This window comes from Chrysemys picta, chromosome 3, assembly GCF_011386835.1.
Source record: "Chrysemys picta bellii isolate R12L10 chromosome 3, ASM1138683v2, whole genome shotgun sequence".
Classification (NCBI taxonomy): domain Eukaryota; kingdom Metazoa; phylum Chordata; order Testudines; family Emydidae; genus Chrysemys; species Chrysemys picta.
Genome location: NC_088793.1, coordinates 206,881,372 through 206,899,047, shown reverse-complemented (window position 1 = coordinate 206,899,047; position 17,676 = coordinate 206,881,372). Strand labels below are relative to the sequence as shown.

At 44.9% G+C, this 17,676-nt stretch overlaps 2 protein-coding genes across 6 annotated transcripts in view; both read left to right on the top strand.

Moving 5' to 3' along the window:
• The window catches only part of TTL (tubulin tyrosine ligase), a 29,786-nt gene extending 26,855 nt beyond the window's left edge, over positions 1–2,931 (top strand). Inside the window, exon 7 of one of the 2 annotated variants that reach the window (XM_005293513.5) lies at positions 766–2,931. In XM_005293513.5, coding sequence (XP_005293570.1) covers positions 766–880 — 115 coding nt within the window. In that variant the 3' untranslated portion in view covers positions 881–2,931. The remainder of the gene's footprint in view (positions 1–765) is intronic. The other variant, XM_024104178.3, reaches the window with a different exon arrangement.
• A 6,630-nt stretch (positions 2,932–9,561) lies between these two features.
• Positions 9,562–17,676, top strand: part of POLR1B (RNA polymerase I subunit B) — a 37,983-nt gene continuing 29,868 nt past the window's right edge. The window contains exons 1-3 of one of the 4 annotated variants that reach the window (XM_065589917.1): positions 9,562–9,809; positions 13,025–13,192; positions 16,329–16,475. In XM_065589917.1, coding sequence (XP_065445989.1) covers positions 9,630–9,809; positions 13,025–13,192; positions 16,329–16,475 — 495 coding nt within the window. In that variant the 5' untranslated portion in view covers positions 9,562–9,629. Of the gene's footprint in view, positions 9,810–11,604; positions 11,743–12,459; positions 12,580–13,024; positions 13,193–16,328; positions 16,476–17,676 lie in introns of those variants that run through there. The other 3 variants (XM_065589918.1, XM_042852765.2, XM_042852764.2) reach the window with 3 other exon arrangements.

Genomic DNA, 17,676 nt, shown 5'->3' with positions numbered 1-17,676 from the left:
TGCTAGATGTCTTCTGCAGGACTGATATGGTCCCTGAATTGGGGTTTACTTTTGGCAGCAGAGATCTCCACCAAGTTGGCTTTACTCTTCTCTGCCCATTTTGTATCAGATGAGGAGACCTGAAAGCACATGACATGGAGCTCTTTTTGCTAGGTTTTCTTACTACTGCAGAATTAATGGAGTCTACGTATCTCATGATTTAGGGTGGAACTCTGCTCTCAGATAAACATGAGAAAGTCCCACTGGCTTAGACTTGAGCTGCACATCTGTATCTAAGGCCAGGATTAATACCTACCATAGGTTTGGCAGGAACATTTTCTATTATAAATAGGATTAATTCAGTGTGCTACACAATAATTTGAGTCTCACGTAATTATGAAGATCAGTAGTTTTTTCCCCCAAAAAAAGTCTTGTGCTTCAGTTTAATGTTTCAAGTTGTCTCTACTGCTTTTGTTCTATAATCTGTTCTGACAGTAAATAAATGTAGAACTACCCACTAATGTGATCCTGTAGTCCATTGCAATAGCTACTAGAAGGCATGGATTTACGATTCCATCTTTGCTTAGATGGAGGGAGAAGTAGAGTAAAAGGGATGAGCAGCCTCCAGGGTGGTGAGAGAAGAAGCTAGAAGGGAAAGGGGTATTTATACTAATGGCAAGACTGTATAACTGCTGCTGGGAAAACTTGAATGAGGGTAAAGAATGTTCAACGTGTTACTCTTTCCCTGTTAAAATATTTCATTCTGATTTTTCTCTTATCTTCTAGGAAACTTTATGCAGAACTTTGCCAAGGTATAGTGGATGTAGCCATCTCTAGTGTCTTTCCCCTCAGTGACATAGTGCAAAAGCAGAGCCAGCCATCAATATTTATGAAGCTGTGATGACAACATGACCATCTTAGCGACACACATGGAAGAGCTGCCATCTATCGATTCTGAGGGAAGGCTCTTGGATCACTGACTTTAGTATCATGCCAAAAAGGAGGAAAGAGAGACAACTTTTTGGAAATTCACGAGGAAAATATAAATAAAAGAAGGCTTCCAAGGAGAGTCCAGGAGGAGCCAAAGTTGTTCAGACAACTCTGCCTGCGTTTCACCAAACTTTGCTTTGGAAACAGCTCATGTGACTTTAATAACTGAAGCAAATCTCTCTGGGAGAACAGCAAAATAATGTTTAAAAAAAACCAGGGATACAATAATATTGTATTATCTCGTCCTTTTCTAAAAAGAAACCTTTTTTCCTTTTTTTTTTTTTTTTGTTTTGTTTTTTAATAAGTCAATTTAATGAAGAGTACCATCGATGTGGGTTTCTTGGTTCATCACCTGCTGCAGTTTTAGTGCCTTAGCTCAGTCCCCAATAGGTAACTCCTTTTTGTTCCTGCTCCATTTGTGTAGAGGTGAAAAGCTGTCTTATTTTGTGGGATGTGTAAACGAAGAAAAAATGAATTTAAAGTCGGTTTTAAAATCAGCTAGCGAAACACCCAGTAACAATATGGCAAAGTGGCACTACTGAGGGTACTGTATCTAGTGCGATGAAGTAGCCTAGGGGTTGAAGGAGGTTTTATTTACTTGTATCCATTGTCTTATGAGATCTGAATCGGTTCTCCGTCAGTCTGATGCAGTTGGAACCCCTAGAAAACAAATACTGAGCCCCTCTCCCACCGATCTGCAGTTTTTAGGGAGTCTAGGTTGACACTCTTGTTGAGCCCATTGCTGTAACAGAGTCTGACTTGCTTGGAAGGCTTGTTCAGAGGGGCATTCAAATGATCTTAGTTCAGCTCTTTTTTCAGCTTTTATGCTTTGAATCCCTTCATTTTTGTTAACCAAAAGAACGCCAAGGGACCTTGGCAGCCTCTTGAAGAGCTGCTTATGTACATCTTTTAACTCTCCATCTTATTGTAATGGCTCGGAGGGTTGAAAATAAAAGCCTTTCAACCCAACCAATTTTCTCTTTCCCCATTGGCCACACATGGCATTTTTCAGCACTTACGAGTCAGCCTCACCAAAACATGGCTGTGCTTTTTACCCCAAGCATCATCAGCCAGTAGAAATAGGCTCACCTCTTGGGGAAAGCATTTGATGATCAGCTGGTGCTGCTGTAGAACAGCAGGGAAACTCTTGTTGCATATTGCGTTGTTATATTGTGATAACCTTTTAAAAAAAAAATGTTAGGTCAGTGAATGTAGAAACTCACATTTTTTAAGTATAACCTAAATAGTTATGTGAAATCCTGGGAACATTCCCCACATAATAAACAGCCCCTTTAAGTTACAATTTTTAACCTAATAGGTTGGCTGTGTCTCTTGTAGAACACAGCGGGGTCCCTAGTAGCAAACTGGGTACTATAGATCGTAAGTGTGTTCCGTATTGCAATGCAGTGTGTTGGGAATTTTCAGTAGGAATAGAGAGGTCGAATTTTAAATTTAATCTTAGTGCTTAAGAAGTAATAGTCTGTGTCTGCAAATGACTAATGCTAACAAGATCCCCTTTTTTAAGGAAACCAGTAAGATTTCTATAAGCTATTATGCATTTTCAATACTGAGATGCTGCAGTTCTCCTACATGCATTGCATGTTGCATCCTAGCATATTTTAGTTCTATGATTAGATTTTTTTTCTACATATTTTAAAAGGTCAGTGAAATGAGGCAGCTTCCTAACAAACAAGTGTGCATGACTGAGCAAGAAGCAGAATCTGATACGGAAAGGCATGAGAGAATTGTTTAGAAGAAGGATTTCTCTTGTGTTGTGCATGCTCCACACAGGACACTGTTGAGGAACACTGACATCTGCACCTGAATCAAATCCAGCAAGCGTTCTGGCTCTGCTGGTCGGAACAGAACTACGTTCTGTTGTCTCTGACAGTTGCTTTGGGTTGAGGATACTTACATTAATGACGGTGACCCAAGCTAAAGAAAAGTGGCTCCTGCTACAAACCCCCCCCCCACCACCACCTTTAGGAGGTTCCAAGCTTCTGATTGGCTGAGTTTAATAAGCATTGAGTTAAGTAGTATAATTTTTCCCTCCAGTGACATGTCTGAGCACTCTTACACACTTACTTCGACTTAGGGCTGAGATTTCCCATCTCTGAATTGTTACCAGTGTAGAGCTCTGTGAATGAATGAACCTGTCCTACTTTGCCAAGTCACTGGTGTTCGTAAATCTTGGCTCTATAGCAAAGGGAGAGACAGAAGCATTTCTGTGAGGTGTACGGAACTTTAAATCTCATTGCTAGAGCACACTGGGGAAGTTTCTGTTCCATACCTTAATTATTTCGATCCAGAACAGCTAGATTTGGGGACAGACTCAGCCACTCAGCTTAAAAGTTTGTCTATTTGAAAACTTTGGCCAGGTGGCTGTCAGATTGTCTCCCGCATCCCTTCTGCCAAAGGGCTTCATGCTCTTGCTGGCTTCATTTATTTACAGCAAGTAAATAACTTCAAAACTCTTCACACCATTGCTGCTTTTCTGCAGATCTCTGCAATCTAGCATTGAAGCTGCAGAGGTCGTTCAATTGGTGTGAGTTTTCTGCTGTAACGCCAGTTGAACATCATCTGTACATCAAGCCAGACTGCAGGTGAGACAGAAAACATCAGTAAAGATTCCTTGGCTGAATAGCATTCTTTCCTTATATCAGCTGGCAAAGAACAGGCCTTAGTCTAGGGCTATGCCTACACTATTGCAGTAAGTCGACCTATGCTTCGCAACTCCAGCTACGTGAATAATGTAACTGTAGTCGACGTACCTAAGGTTGACTTACCGTGGGATCTACACTGCATCCTGTTGACTTACCTTACTCTTCTCGTCGGGAGTGGGAGGTAGAGTGCAGGGGTCGACTGGAGAGCGATCTGCAGTTGCTTTGGCGGGTCTTTACTAGACCCGCTAAATGGACTGCCGGTGGGTCGATCTCAGCATAGATCCCTGCCATAGTGTAGACCTCCCCTAGGACTTGTATGGGGATGCCTGAGCTCACTGTCAAGAGTCCAGTTACCTTGCTTGGCAGAGGGGCAGTGTAAGGCCAGGAATTCTGTTTTTCAATAGGAGTAGCCAAGTGATTTGAGTTGGGTTTTCACGGCTGCAGAAAAAGAAGGAAAAATGATTTTAAAAATTAACTTGAAGTCTCCGTTACTGGGGTGGCCAGGAAGCCCATGAGGGGGACGGACAGGGTTTGTACTGAAATGAACCCACAGAAAGCCTCAGTGGGGGATGTTGGATAATCCTAACTCATGTGACTACAAGCCTAATAAGGACTCGGGCTCTATCATTAAAACATCAGTCAATATTTGAAATGTATGCCCCCGTTAGTGTAATCTGTCATGGACTCCCAGGTACTGGAGTTATATATAGGGCTGTCAAAATCCAGTGGCCAGAAGATTGCCACCATCACATAAGTGTGCTGCTGCTGTGCAAACTTCTCTTAAGCAATAAGTGTGAAATGAGCTCAAGTGTTGTATATAAATATTTGTGAAAATTTGATGGCAGATGTAATGTGCATTTGAACTATCAAGTGGTTGAAATATTGTATTCCAGAAGTTCACAAGGAAGACGGCTCTAATTGTGTGTACAGTGAGCTCACGTGTGTGTGGGGGGGTAGAAGTTCCAAAAGTGGATGCCTAAATTAGGGTCCTATGTCCATGTAGAGGCACCTAAATAAGGGGCCTGATTTTTCAATGGAGCTGAGCTCCCAGCAGCTCTCATTGAGTTCATGAAGAAGCAAAAAAAAGGCACAAGTCCAAATTTTAAAAAGTTCTTTTTAGGTCACCTTTTATTTCCATTTCACTGGTCGCAGTAGTAGCTAGAGAGTGAAGTGCAAATTAAAAGCCATCTGGCTAATACCAGTCAGTCAAATGAAAATCAAAGGTGACTTTAATTGAAAGTGATGACTTTAAAAACTGGTTTTTTTCCTGATGTAGAGGAAGTGGTCCTGAAACCTGTGGTGGGGTTTGGCTTTGTGCATGTTTTTACCTTTACAAATAGCAGGAATGTCAGTTTGGCGTTGGAGGATGTGTACTGTGAGCTCTCATTCATCGAAGAGGGATGGTGGTTTGGACAAAGGCTATGGCTACAGTAGAAAAAAGGTGGGGAGGTGGTAAGCCCATGTTAGATAACCTGTGTTAAAATCCTAGTGCAGACAAAGCAAGTTGTAGCTTTACCACATGTTAGCTGGTCAAAGTAACCCCCAGGTTACCCCCTAGAATTTGCCTCACCAGAATGTATTAAAACCACACATGCTTTGCCTGCACTCAGATTTTAATGTGTTCGCTAACCTGTTTCAACACTCTCATTTTTCCCAGTGAAGACAAGGGCTAACAGATGTCCTTTATCAAGAATGTTTATCAGACATGGAAGTAAAATAGGTATGAACTAAAAAAGAGTTTAAACTAAAACACTCCCCCCTCTCAGCTTTCACTCTTGGCTCTTGTGATACCAAAATTTGACTAGCTGGTTAGCCAGTTAAGACTGGGCTGGAATGTGTCAAATAACTTGGAAGGGGGGAATCTTAAAGGTCTTAGGCCTTTTGTACATCATAAAGAAGTGAAGAAAAGGCACAAGCCCTGAGGCAGTTGACATTTTCTTCCTTTTCAGGTCACCATTAAGAATTAGTAAAAGTTCAGTAGCTGTGTTCCTATCGGGAACTTGTTTGTATAGGATGTATACATAAAGGAGAACAGCTGCGTTGGGTGAGTCCAGCTCGCTGGGGCAGTAGAACCCTTCTCCAAACATGCTCTTGTAAGCAAGATGTGTGCTGTGCTCCTAGGAGAGACTGCCAGAGCAAAACCGCTGGCATAGTGTGAGCGATCCATCATGCTGCAGTGACTCCAGGCAGCCTCCTCCCACCCTGGTTTGATGGTCCCGGGATGAGCCGGGCAATTGGGTAACAGTAATCATGGGACTGTTGTCGTTCAGGTGTGGGAAAGGCAGAGAGAGAGAGAGCTTACTTGCTGTCAGGATGTGCAGCTTCACTGGGGTTACCTGCTGAGCAGCTAGGGACTGTCCTCTGTGCCCATTATTTTACAGTGGGAGGAAAACAGCACAGACTCCCCCGCTGTCTAGCTACCTGACAGAGCCATCCCAGTGCAGTTAGCTGGGATGAGATTGGGATAATCTTAATCCTTGACAGCCCCAATGTTTATGGGAGAGATCAACTGAACGAACATAGCTCCTCCCCTCCCCACAAATGAAGAACCGCTCCCCCTTGTTATACAGCAGTGGCCCAGTACTGCATTTACAGTGGCACTGTATGGCAGTGTTCTGGACCATTTCTGTATCAGTCTGTAGTTCTGTCATTGATAGGTACTGGGTGATGACTAGCTCCATAGTTTACGTTCTCACTGCACAGATTCCCTGTCTTGGAAAGATGACCTGTTGATATTATTTGATGGTATTGTCAAACTTCAGTCTATCAGCCCATCTCACCGTGAACATTACCGTTGACTTTGTCCTGTTTTCAAGTTTGGGCTCCTTAGATTTCTTGAGTCTAGGAGGAAATAAAAGTTGGAACATACATTGCAGTGTATGTAATGCCCTGCCACCCTAGAGCACCTGCTTGCTGCCTTTGGGACAAATTCTGCCACTGTAGAGCCACAGTTAACTCTGGACATCAGAATGGGGAGCCCCGCATTTACAGTCAAATCTGCACCAACCAGCTTCCTTTTGTTTTAAGCAACCAATTTAATGTATTCACGTGTAGAGTTTCAGGTACATATTTGTTTGACCTTGAGGTTGGTTATAATAGACCTCCAGTTGATGATCTCTTGCATCAATCAAAAGTCTTAAACTAAGGCTATAGCTACACTGGCGCTTTACAGCGCTGCAACGTTCTCGCTTAGGGGTGTGAAAAAAGACCCCCCTGAGCACAGCAAGTTACAGCGCTGTAAAGCACCAGTGTAAACAGTGCCCCAGTGCTGTAGACTAATCCCCTCGGGGAGGTGGAGTACCTGCAGCGCTGGGAGAGCTCTCTCCCATCGCTGGCATGCGACCGCACTCGCACTTCAAAGCACTGCCACGGGAGTGCTCCCACAGCACCGCTTTGGAGTTTCGAGTTTAGCCACGGCCTAAGGGGTTTCACTGTATTCCAAACTAACTGAATTCTGTTTAGTGATGATCTGATTATTCACACAATACCTGTTTAACTTTTCTTACCCTTTTTAAAGATGATTATCAGGTTGCCAAATTGCTGGCTGGTTTGCCATATTCTTCAAAAGGCCTTTTCTCAGAATTCTGCAAGGTTCATTAACTGACAATAATACTGGGGGGAGGGGAGGAGGCATTTATTACAGCAGAAGAACAGTGTGTATCCAATTTCCCCATCCTTTATACCCTACTTATATTTGAAATATAAAATATTTTTCTATCTTCCATGGTGGTAGTCATTGCCGAGAGAAAACAGCAGAAAGGTAACTGGTTTCTAAAATACTGGGTGCTCGCACTAAGGAAATGTATTTTGTCCAACTACCAAAATGTCTTTCTGTAAGGGACTTGTTTTTGATTGAAGAGTTAGAACATTGTATACTTGTGTGTAATTTTAAGTTAAGATCATGAACTTTTTAAAAGAAATTGCAAAAATTACATTTTCTAACTTAAGTCCTATAAAAGTTTATTTGAAAAGGCCTTACTTGTTAATGAGCTCTGGAAAGAGATGGGTGCTGCTTTTCAAGATGATGCATACCACCCTACAGAATGTGATGGGTGCCTAGTCTGATGCATTGTATCCTTTTGTGTCCGTCATGAGAAGGATTTCAGACATGAGCTCTCTGAATCAGGGCCTCATGGAACTGGAATCCTGGAAGTTTTCAGTTTGTCTGTGGCTTGTCTCATACAGGATAGGGGGAAATCCCCGTTTTAAAATTCATTGTGATTGTGCTACAACTGTAATGTGCTCCCGGTCCATTTCAGAGGCTGACCACAACAGTCAAACAATGAGGAAAATGCTGATGCTGTCTAAGAAAACCAGCTTCATTAAGGAGGTCAAACTTCTGTATCGCATTGTAATCAAGCCCCTTCAGGACTGCATGCGTGTGTATGGTCAATGCATTTCTTGTTCTCTAAGCATTGTTCTCTGCTAAGAGGAAAACACTGTGCAATAAGTCAGTTAATAATAATGTTCCATTATCAATGTCAGCTAAAATAGTCTGTGGAAAACAATAACGTTGAAAGGATCTGTAACGATCACTGTAGCATACATAAAGAGCTCCTGAAGTTACATCATATAGATCTTTAGTTTGTGTTTTCAAATTACTATCATGATGTGTGTGTATGTATGTGTCTCACAGGATTTGTGAGCCGTGCATGGTTCTCTGACATTTGTATTCAACTCTGTCCTGAATAACAATTAAAGAGAGAGAATCTTACCTGTTGTTTTTTTTCTTTGTGAATAACTATACAAAGAGGCAACCACAGATGGGCAGGGAGTCTAGCTAAGCAAGCTGCTCGCCTTTACATTCATGAAGAAGCTTTTCAAGTCTTCCAAGTGGATATCGTGTTGAGGGGTAAATAGAGGGGAAACACTTCAAAATAGATATGCTCACTAGCAGCTCTACTGCTGCTGGGAACTAGCCTAGCCAAGGGCACAAAGCCTTGAGGGGTGACATTTTCCAAAGCCTCTCACGGATACTTTAATGTGTGTGTGTGAGGAAATCCCCTCAATCTCCTGGTGAAGCTGTGTTGCTCTGTATAAATAAATGGAGCATGGTGAGGCGTGGCTGCTCTGAGAGCCCTGTGGGGGCAAGGGGGGGGGGCGCGCGAAGGGCCATATGGCAGGTGGGGAGGGGGTAGCTCTGAGAGCCCTGTGGGGGGGGGGGGGGCATTGTACTGAGAGCCAGGTGGGGAGGGGGGTAGTGCTGAGGGCCCTGGGGGGGGGGTGGATGGAGGTGAGCAGGGTAATGCTGTGCTGAGGGCCCTGGGGATGGGGGGTAGCGTTGTGCTGAGGGTCCTGCGGAGGGTGGATGGAGCAGGGGAGCGCTGTGGTGAGGAGGAGGGGGGGTAGCAGTGAGGGCCCTGTGGGGGGGGGGTTGCTCTGAGAGCCCTGGGGGTGAGGTGGGTAACGCTGAAGGCCTAGGGGGAGTGGATGGAGGTGGGGAGGGGGGTTGCTTTGGGGCCTGTGGGAGCTGGATGAGGGTGGGGGGGGTAGCGCTGAGGGCCCTGTGGGTGTGTGACGAGGGGGGGTTGCGCTGAGAGCCGGGGGGTAGCGCTGAGGGCCCTGTGGGGGTGTGACGAGGGGGGGGTTGCGCTGAGAGCCGGGGGGTAGCGCTGAGGGCCCTGTGGGGGTGTGACGAAGGGGGGGTTGCGCTGAGGGGGTGTGGCGAGGGGGGTTGCGCTGAGGGCCCTGTGGGGGTGTGACGAGGGGGGGGTTGCGCTGAGGGGGTGTGGCGAGGGGGGTTGCGCTGAGGGCCCTGTGGGGGTGTGACGAGGGGGGGGTTGCGCTGAGGGCCCTGTGGGGGTGTGACGAGGGGGGGGTAACGGTTGCACGGAGAGCCGGGGGGGGGTTGCCCTGAAGCCCACGGGGCTGGGGGTTGGTTGCGCGGCGCGCGCGGCCCGGGGGGCGGGGCCGGATCCCGGAAGCGGCGCGTGGAAGCGCCGGGTCGGTTGGGCCGCGCGGGGCAGGCTGGGAGCTGTCGAGGCCGCGCGGCGCAGCATGGCGGCGGCGGTGGCGAAGTGGCGGAGCCTCCCCGAGGGGCCCAGCCTCGCGCCCCTGACGGCGCCGGGCTACGGGCGGCCCCGCGAGCGGCAGCGCCCGGCCTTGCAGGAGCTGACCCGGGCCCACATCGAGTCCTTCAACCTGGCCGTGGGCGAGGGGCTGCACCGGGCCGTGCAGGTGGGGAGCGCGGGGGGGCAGGGAGGGCGCTGGGGGGCAGGGATGTAGGAGGGATGGGGGGGCTGGGAGGCGGTGCGGGGGACAGGGGGCGCTGGGGGGCAGTGCAGGAGGTGGAGGGGATGTGGTGCAGGGATGTAGGGGAAACGGAGGGGATTGGGGACAGGGCAGGAGGGGGCTGGGAGGCAGTGCTGGTGACGGGGAGGGAGCTGGCGGGGTAGGGCAGGAGGGGGACGGGAGGCCTTGCTGGGGGGCAGGGATGTAGGAGGGACGGGGGGCTGGGAGGCGGTGCGGGGGACAAGGATGTAGGGGGACAGGGAGGGCGCTGGGGGATAGGGATGGGGAGGGGACAGGGAGGGCGCTGGAGGGCAGGGATGTAGGAGGGATGGGGGGGCTGGGAGGTGGTGCGGGGGACGGGGCGCTGGGGGGCAGTGTAGGAGGGGGAGGGGATGTGGTGCAGGAATGTAGGGGAAACGGAGAGGACTGGGGGACAGGGCAAGAGGGGGACGGGAGGCCTTGCAGGGGGGTAGGGAGGGCGCTGGGGGGAGAGGACAGGGAGGGCGCTGGGGGGCATGTAGGAATGTAGGAGGAGGCTGGATGGGGGCGGGAGAGGGCGGCGGGGTGTGAAGAGGGAGCAGGTCCGTGCACACGAGGGAAGGGCTGGTGCCTGGTAGCAGGGGACACGAAGGCAGAGCGCTTGCGGCTGGCTAATGCACCGTAGCTTTACACCCCAGCTCGCCAGGCGCTGGCTCTTTCTGTAGACAAGTCTTAAGTCGGTTTCTGGTCCATGCCGTCTGAGTGTCCTTGCAAGCAGCGTCTGGACAACCACCTTTTGAAATACACACGATGACGGGTTGCTCTTGTGCTGCCGTTGCACTGACAGGCCCAAAGAACAGGAATGGTTTAATGAGCCAGGATTTTCCTCGGCTGGTTATTTGCCATCATAGAGACCACGTGGGTGAGGGCATATCTGTTGTTGGACCAACTTCTGTTGGCGAGAGATACCTCGAGTTTATAAATACAAGGTGGATCAGATTGTTGAGCATCAGTAGTTAGCACATATTTCAAGGGACCATTCAAGGTGAAGTGGGCCTGTTAACGCCTCTCCAGTCCTAAGGCCTGGGGAAAAGCTGGAGGTGAGGGGCGGTTAATGGGTTACAGATTGTTGTAATAAGCCATAAGTCCAGTGTTTCTGTTCAGTCCATTTTTAGTGTCTAGCAAAGTTGTGACTTTAAGCTCCCAGGCCTGTCGTTTGCAGGTGTTGTGCAGGTTTCCTTTGAGGATGGCGACTGAGAGGTCAGGTATAGAGTGACGGTTGTGAACAGTCTTCACCCATGGGTGATGCGACGTTGTTGTCTTTTGTCCTTTTTCTGTGTAAGTTCATTTGAGAGCCTAGTGATTCCGATTTCACCTGAGAGAACCTGATTTAATATCGAAATAACCTCCCTTGACTGCACTCCCCTAGTTGTCACCTACCATCCCAGGGGAGTGGACTAGATGACCTCTCGAGGTCCCTTCCAGTTCTATGATCCCACACTGGAACCCATACGGGCTATCATCAAACAGTTACAATCCATACTCGGGTTGTATGGGGACCCCATCCTGAAAGAAATCTTTCCTGAACCCCCTCTTCTAGCCTTCAAACAACCCCCCAACTCTCCAAGTTCATCAGAAGCAACATCCACACAGACCAGGACACACTAGCTCAAGTGGCACCAGATCCTGCCGGAACAACAGATGCAAAACCTGTGGACATATCTGCACTACCATGATGATCAACAACCCTCACAACACACCTTTCAAGGCCCATGATTCCTACACATACCTATCACAATATGTGGTGTACCTCATCCAAATGCCCCAATAATAAATATGTGGGTGAAACACAGAACTGACCCCTGCAGGACCCTACCAAATATGCCCTCCCAGTTTGACAGTGAGCCATTTACTACGCTTGCCCTTCCACAGTTGTCTAGGACCTCACCTGTCCTCCATAAATGCTTGAATTGCTAACGGTTCTGAGATTGCTTCCACTAGTTCCTTAAACACCCCAGTATGAATTTCATCAGGCTCTGCTCGCTTGAATACATCTACCTTAGTTAAATATTCTTTAACCTGTTCTTTCCCTATTTTGGCTTGTTTTCTTTGCTGTTAATTTGAATTGTGTTGAGTATCTGGCCACTATTAACCTTTTTAATGAAAACTGAAGCAAATTAGGCATTAAACACTGTCTTCTTGATGCCATCAGCTATTAGTTCTCCTTCCCTGCTAAGTAGAAGACCTACACTTTGTCTTTCTTTTGCTCATAATGTATTTAAAGAATCTCTTTTTATTGCCTTTATATCCTTTGCTAGGTGTAACTCTTTTTTGTATCTTAGCTTTTCTGACTTTTCTCCCTACATACTTGTGCTGTTCTTTTGTACTTCTTAGCAATTCATCCATGTTTCCGCTTTTTGTAGGATTCCTTTTTGATTTTCAGGTCATTAAAGAGCTCCTGGCGGACCCATATTGGCCTCTTACTATTCTTCCTACCTTTCATTCATATCGGAATAGTTGGCAGTTGTGCATTTAATATTGTCTCCGTGAGAAATTGCCTCTTCTCCCGAATTCTTTTATCCCTTAGAGTTTCGTCCCATAAGACCAAGTATCAGAGGGGTAGCCGTGTTCGTCTGGATCTGTAAAAGACAACAAAGAGTCCTGTGGCACCTTATAGATTAACAAATGTATTGGAGCATAAGCTTTCGTGGGTGAATATCCACTTCGTCAGATGCATGTGAGTATTCACCCACGAAAGCTTATGCTCCAATACATTTGTTAGTCTATAAGGTGCCACAGGACTCTGTTGCTTTTCCCATAAGACCTTACCTATCAGTTCCCTGTGTTTGTTAAAGTGTGTTTCTTGAAATACATTGTCCTTATTCTGCTGCTCTCGCTCCTTCCTTGCCTTAGAATCATGAAATCTATCATCACTTTCACCCAAATTGCTTTCCACCTTTAGATTCTCAACCAATTCCTCCCTGTTGGTCAGAATCAAATTTAAAATGGCTGCCCCAGGTTACTTCCTCCTCTTTCTGAAACAATACCTTGTCCCCAGTACATTCCAAGAACTTATTGGAAACGTATTTTGCCGTATTACTTTTTCTGCTGATGTCTGGATAAAGTCTCCTGTTACTGTTGTTTGTATGTGTTATACATACAGAGTTTCTTTTGGGTTTCAGGCTATTCCTGCTCTGGAGTTTGCTTTCAAAAATGAACGGATCACTCTGGCAGTTGTGGGCGCTGTCATCAATCCTCCTATGGTGCCAAAAGGGAGTATCTGTAAAGAGCTGAAAGTGTACCCAGCAGAATGTAGAGGACGCAGAAGCACCTATCGTGGGAAACTGACCGTAAGTAGTAATAGTTAGAATAGTACTTTCAGGGAATGAAAACTACACTTTTCCACTGTTTGGTATGTGCTATAGTTGCTTATAAACCATTAACTTGTAAATAAATGCCTTTTCCCACATGTTCTCCAGCTGGTCTATGGATCACCAGTAGAACTTCGAATGAAACATTTTGGGAACCATACTGTGGGGAACTGGGATGTTAGTAGAGGAGGTACATCCATGAGAAGATCTTTCTTTTACAAAATGGCCTACAGAATGAAAAAAGTTGGAGGACCATTGCCTTATGCCACCAGGAAGTCATGAGTCTCAGCTTTGCAATGATGTCTGGCATTTGTTTCTACACCTGAAAACACCAGAGATATTGATAGCTATTAAAGAAATATTTGTATATGTCACCATTCAGGGCAACTGTACCCGTATTCCCCCTTCATTGTCCCTGAAGGGCACCCACCCTAGGCTCTTGGCTCTTCACCCATCACCTCTCTTTGGCAGAGACCATGTCACTCTCCTTCCTGACCCGGGTTTTTCCAGGCTGCACAGATGCTTGCCTACCCTGTTATATCTCAGCAAGCCAGACCACCTAAATAGGTCAGTGTCTGCACTTTGCTATGAACAGCATAATCGCTGCTAAAAACAAAAAAAAAATCAAAAAACCTGCTGTTATAAGTTACCACACAGGTCTTTGTAAGCAAGCACATTTAAGGTAAAAACGTATTAAAAACAATAAAAGAACCTATGAACACCCCGTGAGTAGTTCAGTCTTTCCTTTATACATCTTGGACCTTTGATCTTGGCCTCATGTAACTGGTTATCTGTAGACAGTGGCCCCCTTTTCAGGGTGTAGCTTCAAAAGACTGGGTTTTTGCATAACCGGAGGTGGGGAATTTGTATTCACCTCCTCCCAGATATTTCCCAGGAAAAACACTTAACACTTCTTGTTTCAAAAGTCCATTATTGTCTGGCACAATGATCAGTATAGTCCTTTGAAACCCGAGGCCTCACATCTCCTCCCTCAAGAGGTAACAGTCAGTCCCAGCCCACAATAATACATAATCCGTTCATTTAATACAATTGAACCCAAAGATACTTACATTTAGTTCAGTAAGATTTTCCCAAAGATACTGTAGCAAGTTGCCATATCTGTCACAGTATATGTTTAGTCATAGGTGTGCGTGGCTCTTTGCAGGGAGAATGAAGATGCTGTCCTTAACCCTAGAAGTTTGCAATTTAGGTTGGGTGTGATACATAGGACATATCAGACAAGGAGAAAGTGGGGAGACTTGCACAAGATAAGACTGAGTTTGTTTTTGTAGAATACATCGGGTTCCCTTTCTCTGGATTTTTTTTTTTTTTTTAATTAACGTTTAGGTTGATGTGGGACTTTGGGCTATTGTTGACGTGTACAGCAGTACTCCCTAGAGAGCAATATCACACCTCTCTCTCCCAGTTGCCACGTTGGAAAGAGCCCTGCGTGCTGTACGAGGAGAGCCATATTAGACCCTGAATCAACTTCCTTGCTTCTGCTCTCCCCCATTTCAGTTTCCATGTATAGACAGAGATTGCTGACTTGAGAACATTCAGACACCGCAAAATCTGTATCTCATGAAAGGCTGAAATCCCAGCTTTCAAATGGCACAAAACGTTAATTTTTAATTAATGGTTCATAAAATATTACTTACTAATATGATATCTGAATTGAAATTGAGGCGCGGGGGATGTGGTTTTTAAAAGGTGACATCTTGAAACCTAGAGACATTTAGTGGACCAGGAAGAAATTCTGAGTACTAATTCAGGACCAGTGACCAAAAGAGAATCATTAGCTTCCTGTTTTTTTTAATTTATAAGGCAGTTTAGGAACATCAGTTAACTAACCCTGACAATGCTGTTTGAGGCAGGAATAGATACTGTTCCTTTCTTACAGATAGAGATGTTATAACTTGCCCAAAAATACAATATAGAGTCAGTGACTTCGACCATGAGTTCCTGGTTCCCAGTCCTTTGCTGAGACTACTAAACCATGCACTTTTCTAACACTTCGTGAGATCATCTGTACTTCATAAATTCCTTGTGCTTAAGAAGATTAAGTGTCAGATTAATTTAAATTAATTTTTGACCCTGAATTACCTATATCAACAGAATAGATGAATCTAATAACAATTTTTGTCTTGTCTGGTTGCTCTAAATTCATTCCATCACCCCTCTGCTGAATTCCACTGTGATCATTTTTTTGATTTTTCTCTGGTTTTGTAGCCTGTCTGAGTAGTTGCAGTTAGACAGATTTCCAGATGTGTGTATATTTAAGGGGAAAAAAGTATTTATCTTTTCCCCTTACTGAAATCTGAGATTTTTTCCTCCAATTTATTGGTATGCTTTAGCTCCAATTAATTACAGGAACAGGAATTCCAGTATGACTTCAGCAGCAGTAAGAGACTTGAACAGGCAATCTGATTTGCCAGGGAGAGGGAGCCATAGCACTAATACAAAATAATTCTTCTTGGGGTTTTTTTGTGAAACTGTTGTGAAGTTTTACATAATTAACGTTGCATACAGATTAAAAATACCAGCACACCGATGCTATGAGTCTGTTGTTCTGCCTCCTGCCAGGCTATAAACATTATAAGCACTAATACTTTGGGGGTTTGTAAATAACAGTAGGACCTTCCTAAGTTGTTATGTAGGGAAAAAAAGTATTTTAATTCCGCCATTGTAAGAGTTTTGTTCATCCTTGCATAACTTTTGTAATTTTGTTTAAACTTTGCAAAGAAAAACAACCCCAGAGTCTTAATCCTCACTTCATGCAGACAAAACATGGGAAATTTTTATTCACATTATAAATGAACAAAAATAGAATTATAAAGAAAGTCCCAACATAACCTGAACTATAGTAGACGTGACTATGCATCCACTATAATATATAATTTGTATGTCTTTATTCTTATAGTTTATATATAATGCATTATAACTAATTACTGTTGTTTTCTTTGCAGACAGTATAATTTTTTTTTGCTATTTATGGTTTTGTATTGAACATACAATGTTGTAATGTAGCTCATTCTCTAAAGACAGCTAGCTATATTTTATCATTATCTGTGTTATTTTAACTTTCCTAATAATTTGATGTATTGTTTCTCTATAGGCTGACATCAGCTGGTCAGTGAATGGCATTCCTAAAGGGATTATTAAACAGTCCCTGGGATATGTTCCAATCATGGTGAAATCTAAACTTTGCAATCTGCATAGTCTTCCTCCCAGAGCTCTGATTGAACACCATGAAGAAGAGGAGGTAACAGTGGATTTTGGTGGGGCAGGAATATCTTCTTTACCATGTGGCAAGGGAAGTGGGTTTTACATTAGCTTGAAGGATTTTAGCATATCTATTTAGAAGCACAATCTGGCATATTTTCTGATTTTACACCATTCATAAAGATTCTGTGTAGTTTCTCTGGGGTCAGAAGTCTCAGACCTCAAGGTGGCTTCAGGTTATTTGCCCTTTGGGATACCAGTAGTCCTCATCTTGAGAAGGTAAAAGCTCATGGAGTACCTCAGGTTCATGCAGGCAGTGACCATTACTGGTACTAGATGTTACTTTCCAGATGTGCAGCTGCCTCCGGAAAACTATCCTTCTCCTCCTCTGGAGGCACGCAGGGCTGCTTCTGTTCTCTGGTCTCGGTGTTAGAATTCAAGGCTTGAGCGCACTCTGCCCCTAGCTGCCAGCTACTGCTAAGCAGTGGTACTGGGGACCCTGGCTGATGGTGAGACTCTTACAGTAGGGCTCTTTGGGGGTGATACATATCCCCTTCATAACCATAGACTTTACTTCTCCATTACTTTTGGGTTCCCTTTTGCTTTTGTGGCTTTTTTATCTGCTCTGTCTGATAAATTGAATATGTGGATACAGAACCCTATAGTGCTGTTATTTTTCATTAAAAGTGTAATATTTCTTTTCAGTTTACAATCAAAGTAAATAACCAAATGGCTGATCAATTAGTCTGTTTGCAGTCCGTGTAATCTACAATGATACTCTGTTATTGCCAGGCCCAGAGCCACGTCTCAGGCATCTTTATAATTCACTTTGATTGTACATTCATTGTAATTTGAACAAACATGTAAAGGTGAAGAGAATTTTCTCTGGAATTAATTTTTATATTGGATGTTAGCGTCGTGCACATGCTAAATTGCAAAGCCATGCAATAAATGTGCATGTATCGTGCGTATTTGGCCACTTCTCCTGTACTTTGCACAGTCATGCATCTCACCTGAGGCTTTGTCAGATATTTCAGGTGGCTTCAAAGAGCTGCCATTTAAAAAAAATCAGTTGGACACACAATCGTGTTCTTTTCTCTAAATGTGGAATAGGGCTTTTCTTCCGCCAGTTTGCTACCCAGAGACCTCGTGTGGGGAAAGGGAGTATTCCGATCAGGGGAAAGTTTTACATCCAATATTTTATATCCCTCAGAACAGAAACTTTACTCTTGGAAAGGTTA